Source organism: Wasmannia auropunctata, unplaced genomic scaffold (assembly GCF_000956235.1).
Source record: "Wasmannia auropunctata unplaced genomic scaffold, wasmannia.A_1.0 LD335207.1, whole genome shotgun sequence".
NCBI lineage: Eukaryota > Metazoa > Arthropoda > Insecta > Hymenoptera > Formicidae > Wasmannia > Wasmannia auropunctata.
In genome coordinates, this window is record NW_012027683.1 from 320,269 (window position 1) to 329,989 (window position 9,721).

Consider the following 9,721-nt stretch of genomic DNA (forward strand, 5'->3'; position numbering starts at 1 on the left):
CGCGTGCATCGCGAACTTTATAGATTCCCGGAGTCGAAGCCGGAGTTTCTGCGTAATCCTGTGGCCTCCAAAAATTGCGACGTCACATTCGATCCTTCTATCGGCTCCACCGAGGGAGACTCAGAGAAAAAAAGAAGAAGATGTGATTACGGCGGCGCGATCGCGCGCGCGGCCGTGGCAAAGGTCGGTGACTTCGGTATACTCGATCATAATCGCGGTAACGACGGGTTCTTCCTGCGATCGCGAAATTTACGACGTTATTTCGTGTCGCAATCTTTTATTAAGGGACTTTCGAGGAGCATTGAAACGTGAAAATTAACGGATTAAAGTTGACGATCTGATGTCTATCGGATTTGATGCAAAAGAATTTTCTGCGACGCGGGTCTGTTCTCCACCCTTCTCCAAAAGTCTTCCATTCTTTTCTTATCAATCTGAAAAATTATAAAATTCTATCGAAACTAACAAAATAACGAGAGACATTTTCTTCAGTCTGATAATTTCTCTGCTTCTTGCTTTTTTAATCCAGTGTTAATTTAATTCATCTATCTTATATGTAATTTTTGTCCTAGCACGTGTTGGTCGAGCAATAATTAGACACGTATACGTGCTATAAAAAAATCATAAATACATGTAGCTCGAATTATTACTCGATTATTCTTCTATATGTTATCAATTCTGTATGTTAACAACTGTGGACGTTTTTTGAATAAAGTATTATTTGGCTTTTTACTTGGATAAACGTACAGCCTCATATATATGTCTATAATTGTGTTACAATTAAAAGGAACTGCTTGAAAGATAAAAATATGCATCAATTATAGGTGTATTGAAATTATATATATATCTGTCCATTAATAATTCCCGGTTTCACATATAATTATATATAATATTATATGCAAAATATGTCCATATATGTTTCTTTCCTTTGTAAATTTATTTTTTAATACAAAGTTGTAATAATAAGAAGAAAACATAAAAAATAATTAAAAGAATATTTTTTACATTGTTTTTTTTTTACAAAAAGTCAAGTTTGAAGAAATGACAAAAATTGTTCATATATAATTATATATGCATATTTTTAATCACTTATATATGTTAATTTATATATGAGCAATTTTTCTCATTTCTATAAATTTTATTTTTTGTAAAAAAAACAATGTAAAAATTATTCTTTTAATTATTTTTTATGTTTCCTTCTTATTATTATCAATTGTGTATTAATGAATAATTTTACAATGAAAAGAAACATATATTTTGCATATAATTATATATAATTATATGTGAAACTTTTTTTCCCGGGAAATTAATTAAATTGGATTTGTTTACTAAAAAAAAAAATAACGTAACTATTTTTATCGTTTCTATTCTCATGACATTTGTCTATACTTAATTGTTTCTATTAATTATAGCTAAATCGCATCTTATACCAATGTCCTTCAAATGTCTATCGCATTATTATTTATAAAATTATGTGTCACGATCATTGAGTAAAAAGACATGTGTCTTTTTACTCAATGGTCACGATGTGTGACTGTGGTTCAGTCTTTGCATTTCGTACTGTACAACACATACACAATGCGAGAAAAGTGCCTCGTGGCGTCATCTACCGTCGTGACGGCCAATTCGCGTATGAGTTTTAGCCTCCAAGTGCCTGTAGATGGAGCAGTACCGTGCGAGGAAAAAAACAGCCGTTTTGCTGAGTCCACTTTCCGCGTCCCCTTGTGCTCTCCGACGACTCCGACATTCGTCCGATTCGTCGTCAATCAGGAAAAGGAGGAACGTGCATCGGCTAATCGAGTTTTATTGCGGATGATTGCGGATCGACGTGATCCAGCGAGGAAGAAAGAATCAGAGGAAGAGAAGGTAGCAAGAAAGAAAGGCGTGGGTTTGTGCGAGAAAGGCGAGGAGCGACGAACCAATAGACACCTCTAGACTATTGACGTATCTTCTGCGATCGGAAAGGTGATCAATTCTTCTATTACGATTATGTTCAGCTAATAGTCAATGCATCGCGCAAAACGAGAACGTTATTTACCTGCATAACAAAAGGGAATGACGGAGCGACGGGAATAACAAATGATAAAATGGCGAATTGGGAATCGCGTGGAAAGAGGGCTAGGTTAGGGCTCGGCGATAATTTTGTAATTCGTTCGCCTCGTACGTAGGAAAGATACTCGCATGATGATGAATGATCCCAATTTAGTTTTTCTAGTAACTTTTAACGATTGGAAAAATATTTTCAATCGTTGGAAGTTATTATTATTATTATTTTTTTATAGATTTATTGTGCCTTCAATTTAAATAGTTGAAAGTTATTAGAAAAAAATAGGTTGGGATCGTTCTTATATAGCACAAGTGGTTTTTTTTTTTACGTACATACGTTACAAAATAGAAATCAGTTAAACATTTACTATATGTAAATGTAGCTCCTTTTCTTTTTATCGAAGTCCGAATCGACTTTTTCATTTTCACTTTTAATTTTTTTCTTATACACGTGGAATTCTCGATTATTGTCGAAATTATTTCAGAATAATAAAATAAATCCAGAATAATTTTCTTCTAATTAAATTTTTGTCTTATTTAAATAATTGTTAATTTCTCAACAAATAGAAGGAAAGAGGAAGCAGCTCCGTGTAATCAAATAGAGAACAGGAAATAGAGAATAAGAATTTCATAGTACATATATGGCTTCTGAATAGGTTGAAATTCTTATTCTCTGTTTCCTATTCCTTTTATTCTGCACAGCCATTAAAACTCTTTACGAGTTATTCTTAATTCGTGAAAGAACCTTCAAAAATCGAAAATCTAAAGGCAGCTTGATTTAAAGCATTACCAAAGCATTGTTTAGCTATAACCAAATCTGTCTTTGTGTAGATGCCTAACATAAAGCTACAAAGCTCTGATGGCGAGGTATTTGAGGTTGATGTTGAAATTGCTAAATGTTCGGTCACCATCAAGACCATGTTGGAAGATCTTGGTATGGATGAGGATGAGGAAGAGGTTGTGCCTCTTCCAAACGTTAATTCTGCAATATTACGAAAGGTCATACAATGGGCCACCTATCACAAAGACGACCCACCACCCCCAGAAGACGATGAAAACAAAGAAAAGCGTACAGATGATATTAGTTCTTGGGATGCAGATTTCTTAAAGGTGAATATCTAATAAAGTCAATCTACATCTACACTTGGTGCACATTAAAACCGTTGTACACAAATTAATGTAAAGATATATATTTAATAGAAATATGAAAACGGTTAAATCGCGAAATTTTCAATAATTCTTTATTGTATGTGTTAAAAGTATTAGTATTCTTGTCTAAATATAAATATGTGTTTATTGCATAGGTCGATCAAGGGACACTCTTTGAGCTAATCTTGGCAGCTAATTATTTAGATATCAAGGGACTCTTGGACGTTACTTGCAAAACTGTTGCGAACATGATCAAAGGCAAGACGCCTGAAGAGATACGTAAAACTTTCAACATCAAGAATGACTTCACGGCTTCTGAGGAGGAACAAGTGCGCAAGGAGAATGAATGGTGCGAGGAGAAATAAACCGGAATTGCGATTACTTACGATCGCGTAAAATCTTTTTGGAATATTCATTAGATTCGTCATTGCGTTACTAGATGTGTCGAACTTAACCACAATTAATGTTATTTTAATAAATTTTTGTGTGGCAGTTTCTCTTTACGAGAAGATCCTAGTTAATCATGGTCAAAATCAAATAACATTGTATACATATGTATCACGTAGGTCCATTGTTATTTATTTCAATAATTAAATAAAGATAGAATAATGACTGTATTACTTTGAAATGTACACTTACATATTTCACTCTTTGAAGTTTGATAGATTCGAATATTTCTAGTAACATTTATAAGCATAATATACTTTAACTATGAATCTTCTCTCATTTGCGAGCTTCTAGCATACCACTTTAGATAACGCTAATGAATTTACATAGTATAAAATTTTAAATTTATATTTAAGAGTCTATGTGGTTTAATGATATTAAATAAACTTGGAAGTATTATTAAAAATTATAAACCTTAAATTTATTTTCTGCTGCATCCTTCAAATTCTTCGAAAACGTGCTAATTTCAAATAAAAAGGATTATTCAATTAAATTTTGCAAGTTATAATTTTTTTCCTCTAACTTTTGTATGTAACACGATTTGTAACATTCACTATTAACAGTGGTAGGATTATAGGTTGAGAACCTTAACCTCAAACCTGTGTCTCCTAACCTCAACGTCAAAATATAACCTGTAATACGAGGCTCAATTTAAATAAATATTTAATACCTTCTTATTTTATTCATATTACGCAAAAAATTACTTTGATTAAATTAATATATGTTAAATCGTCAAAGGAATATATTTTTTAAATGTAATGCCAGAGTGGATACGTTGAAATCTGTATGAGCTACTAAGTAATCTATCTGTATGTAATCTACTATGAGCCAAACAAGTGAGTACAAGCAATTATTTATACATAATTATATAGATTTTTGTTTGTAATAAAAAGAATCATTTTTAAATGCATACGATGTCATGTATCGAATTTCTTATCCTTTTTAGGTAATTGTATTGAAGGATTGAAGGCACAAAATGGCAAAAGTAGTTCACAAGTTTTACACAATGAATGCAATTGGTTTTATCTTGACAAACCAGCTATAGAATATTACAATTTGGAAAACGTTCAGATTATAAGTTACGGAGAACTGAAAATTGCGAAAGAAATAGTTTCTAGTCATTTGAAATGTATAGCGTGTTCTGAATTTATTGGTATTGACTTTGACATTTTGGAGTACTGCGTGCCTTCATTAATGCTTGGGTAATTTTGTCATTATTTTTATATCAAATGTATTTAATTGGAAAATTTATTTTAAATTTACTTCAACAGAATCCTCGACAGCGGACATGCTTTCTTCAATGTACCAACAGATTCATTGGCATGCACAGAGATATTTACTTCTTTAAATGTGAAATATATTTTTACAACATCTGTAATACCCAACAGAAAAATCATACGTCAATTCGACATTCATGGACAGCCGGTATATTTGACAAAATTGGTAGACGTCCAAGAAACTAGTAAAAAGTGGTATCACTTTGCGTATGCGATTACCACTTCAGGATCAACTGGAACACCAAAAGTTGTCAAAGTACCCCACGCCTGTATATTACCTAATATTAGGGATTTAAAGAAAATCTTGGATGTAACGAGTTCCGATAAAATTGCACAACTGACAAATTTTACTTTTGATCCTAGTATCATTGAAATTTTCTTAAGTCTTTGTAGCGCTGCAACTCTATTTATGGTTTCGAAAGCATTAAAAAATGAGGCTGTTAGGTGAGTAATATTAAGAAATTTATGACGATAAATAAATGCTAAAAGAAAATAAGATAGAATTCACAGTACAGAAATATGAACATTTTTTAGGCTCTTGGAGAAAATATTTCATGCTCGTGTAACAGTTCTTCAAATCACTCCATCGCTTCTCCTCCATCAGTGGTCTACCGAACGCTTGAGAACAACAATCCTAGACAAAGATTCGAGACTAAGAGTTCTTCTTTTGGGTGGAGAACCGTTCCCCAGCATGAAATTGCTTTCGAAAGCTAGTCATCCGCAGAATACGACACGATTGTTTAACATCTACGGTATAACCGAAATATCGTGTTGGTCTAGCATTAGGGAAATTGTCGAAAACGATGTAGATGAGCCTTGCCTAGGTGAACCTTTATCGGAAACTATATTTCAAATCAGAAATGAAGATGAAGTAATAATTAAGGGCGATGGCACTCTTTATATCGGTTAGCTTTTAACATTACGAATGTGTAAAACATTTTTATGGAACTTATTTTTACATAAACTATATTTTTCACACATTTGTCTTCAACAGGAAGTACTACTAGGATTTGCATTGTTGGAAATGAAACTGAGGATCTGGATAAGCCAGTTTTTCGCGATACTGGCGACATTGTTTCCGTAAGTTCTATTTACAAATTAATTATTGAGAGAACAAATTTTAGGACTTAACGTATCCAAAATTATTTTCAATAACAAAGATGAGTTTGCTTGTTCAAATTTGTTTTTTTTTTCTTTCAGGCAGACGATCAACGTAGAATATTTTATAGAGGAAGACGAAATAATATTGTAAAAAGATTTGGAAACAGGGTGAACTTGCGAGAGCTCGAGAGAGTCGCGACGGAATTGAGTTTCGTACGAAATTGTGCTACATTTTGGGATGCAGGGAATCACAAATTATATCTATGTTTGTCGACTACAAATACGAAAGAGGAATCTTCTAAATTGAGAGATGATATAATGCTGCACTTAAAGATATTACCATCGACCTGTAAGCCCGACAAGATAATCATAGTAGAACGTTTTAACTTTACTGCTAGTGGAAAGATTTGCCAGGCATCACTGAGAGAAATATGTACGAACTCCGAAACAGAAGTTGTCAGTGTAAATAACTCGCACGTTAACGCGTATGAGATCTTTGAAAACTTGTGGTGTAATCATGTAAAATCTAGAGACGACGCTGGCTTTTTAACGTCAGGCGGTACATCAATAGCAGCACTTCAGCTCTCAAGCGCTGCCGCTCAAGCCTTTAATATGGAATTTCCTGAATTGATTGGTATGTTACTGAAAGACTTTACATCCGACAAGTGCGTTCATTATATCAGGAGTATTTTAATTGGTCGAGATAGCGACAAAGCTGTCGGACATTCCATCGGTATGCCTTTTAATAAGATATTTAATAAGGATACCAAGAAAACACTTAATACAGAAAATTGTATGATAAAACAATCATCACAAAAGAATTTACTGTTATCAAATGAGGAGCATCCTTATCAGTGGTACAAATGCAGGGGAAAGACTTATGGCGATACATTAACGAAAGAAGAAAATATCAAATCTCTCTTAGAAAATATATCGAGCGTTGAAGTATTAGCAACTTATAATTTGCAGAAGTGCGTCGATGCCTCGCCAACTGTATACCGTTATTCCGTGTAAGAATAATTTTGAAGAAAAAAAATTATTTTTTAGTAAAAACATGATAAATCTTAATCAACACTTCAGGGAGTGAATCTAAAACTCAAAATAATACTAATACATAACGTTAATTTTTAGAGAAGAATTGCACGCAACGGTCGCTTCACATTCCGGCATTATATGTACTGCTAATTTACTCAAAACCGATGTGTCGTATGAAATAAAACTACCAGACAGAATAGAAGCTTCTGTTTTAGTTCTAGCCAATTTTCACGGAATTGTAGGTAAGCCCCCTATTGATATATTGCACTTTAACGATTAATATTGATCAAATAACGATTTTTAATCGTAGGCTGTTACGATGGATACATTTACTGCGTCCATTTAAAGACTGGTGACATAATTTGGAAATTTCAAACACAGGACATGATTAAATGCACGGCGATAACATGTATGCAAGGGAGCAAAATATTTGTGGGTTCTTATGACTGCCATGTATATTGTCTCTCGACGGAGGTAGGCGGCATTTTTTAATCAAGTACTATTATTAATTATCTATGTCTCGATGTCATTAATTAAAATTATACGATAAATGATCCAAGTACGTGCTTTATCTAAGTATAAAGAGACCCGTCATCCCACAGAATGGTACTCAAATTTGGAAAACTAAAGCGAGCCAAGGTGGAATTTGTGCTACCGGTTGCTTGCATCAGCAGTCGACTTCAGTTCTTTTCGGGACATTAGACGGCTCGTGCCTGGCCTTACAGCAATCTTCGGGACGTGTCATATGGTACCGTAAACTGCACGATCCGATATTCGTCGCGCCTGTCGTTCTCCGGACTGGATACGCTTTATTTTGTTCTGTAGCTGGTACCCTGTATTGTTTCGATATCGAAACTGACTGCCAGGTAAATGTACCTATGCCTTCCTTTTGTTGCTCGATGTGTTCTATTGACGATATACTTTTTATTATCGCAGATGTGGCGGTATGTGATATACGGCAATGTATTTTCGTATCCTGTGATATGGACTACCAAGTCTACGAACGACGAGCACGTCATACTAGCTAGTCATAATAAAAATCTGTATTGTCTCGAAGTGCCACGAAGGACTGTTGACGAAAACGAGCCCAAATTGAGATACATGTTACAAATGCAGTCGCCTATTTTCGCGACCTCTTGGTGCGAAGATGGATACATGTTTGTGGTATGCACAGACGGCATCTTCAAAGTATTCGATCTTCTAGAGGGCAAATTGTTAGCGACCAAGCAACTTCCCGGCGAAACGTTTTCTTCGCCGGTCGTTCACAACGATCTCGCAGTTTTGGGATGCAGAGACAACAATCTATACGTTTTGAGACTTGGTTAAATGTGTGATACTTTATATGAAAATTCATAACTGAACGCGACTAGTCGTATATTAGATTCTTCACATCCGTCGATGTGTTAAACAAGATTAGATCGGAATTGCAAAGATACATGGTTAATACAATATCGTTTATTCCATTCAGCTCTCGTGTTACAAGTTGATGGATAATGACGTATCTGTTGCAGTTGAGACAAGTGTTTGTTATCTGAGTATACCCGTTTCCCATCGGATTTTCATACGTAAAGTGAAATTGCGTGTGCCCATCGTAACCCATGCGAGAGTGCAAGCAAAACGTGATTCTAGGAAAACGGCCGTTTTTTCGTTTCTTCTTCTTCTTCGTACATATGCCGTTAAATGAAATTGATCGATGTGCATGCGAATGTTCGCGCTCACTTGTCCCCTTTCCTTATCAGGTAACGATACAATAATGATTTATTATGCAAGTGAAATAGTCCAGAATCTCAAGCTCACACGAAACAACAATATTTCAACGACTCCATTTTCTCATATTTATATATATATATATGTATACATATCTTTTTTGTAATATATAATATATATACTATATAGATCTATAATATATCTATAATGAAATGCTTGGCCGCTCCGGATATCTTTCTTCGTTTCAACGAATCAACCTTCGTTTCTTTTTTTTTTTCGTTTTTTTTTTCTCCCTCCCATTTGCCGTCGACTTTGTCTCAAGCGTGTATGGGCATGCGACTTCCCTATTCCTAATTTTGTCTCTGAACGTACGTTGAAGATATCTAATCGTGCTATTGATAGATAAGACTTGTTTCCTAAACGAGCGTTTCTTGAACAAATGTGAAAGATGAAACATACAATTGTATACGCGAGTATGCGCATCGAGTAACGCATCATATCTTGTTACTTCCTAATTTTGCTACACGGTCAATATGCAAGGAAAAAAGCAACGGAATACCTTCGGCCACCGTTTGGCATTTCGTATAAAACTATATCATTGCTCGACTAATTTGTTCGAAACGATAAATGCAACTTAAATAACCTAAAACTAACGTCGAAATATGGGCAAATTTTTTCAAGATGCAAAACAACCGAGTCTCTTTTCAGAAATATTTCTACATCTATAGGAATTACCGATGCTAATCTAAACAGAGATATGAGACTTACATTGTATCGTTAGTTGTCAGTTTAACAATATATTGTAGCCTTTTGTAGCAACATGATGATGTTGCTACAGTAGCTGTAGAATTTTTTGTACAATTTAATCTCTCGTTATCTGCCGACAAACGGTTTCACTTATTTCAATATATTAAAATATGGTACATAGGTATTGTATACACGCTGTGACACGGACGTCTTAA

General features: G+C 34.3%; 2 protein-coding genes across 2 annotated transcripts; both read left to right on the forward strand.

Annotated features, from left to right (window-relative positions):
- The first annotated feature begins 1,713 nt into the window (after positions 1-1,713).
- On the forward strand, positions 1,714-4,132 carry LOC105457571 (S-phase kinase-associated protein 1). The gene is made up of 3 exons (XM_011702311.1): positions 1,714-1,962; positions 2,875-3,153; positions 3,348-4,132. Exons 2-3 carry the CDS (start codon positions 2,875-2,877, stop codon positions 3,555-3,557), a joined length of 489 nt encoding a protein of 162 aa, XP_011700613.1. The 5' UTR covers positions 1,714-1,962; the 3' UTR covers positions 3,558-4,132.
- An 86-nt stretch (positions 4,133-4,218) lies between these two features.
- LOC105457570 (acyl-CoA synthetase family member 4) lies at positions 4,219-9,457 on the forward strand. Its single transcript, XM_011702310.1, has 10 exons — positions 4,219-4,475; positions 4,586-4,841; positions 4,911-5,360; positions 5,451-5,821; positions 5,911-5,996; positions 6,117-7,027; positions 7,149-7,294; positions 7,363-7,526; positions 7,655-7,918; positions 7,989-9,457. The coding sequence occupies exons 1-10, from the start codon at positions 4,463-4,465 to the stop codon at positions 8,376-8,378; spliced, it is 3,051 nt and encodes a 1,016-aa protein (XP_011700612.1). The 5' UTR covers positions 4,219-4,462; the 3' UTR covers positions 8,379-9,457.
- Positions 9,458-9,721: the final 264 nt, after the last annotated feature.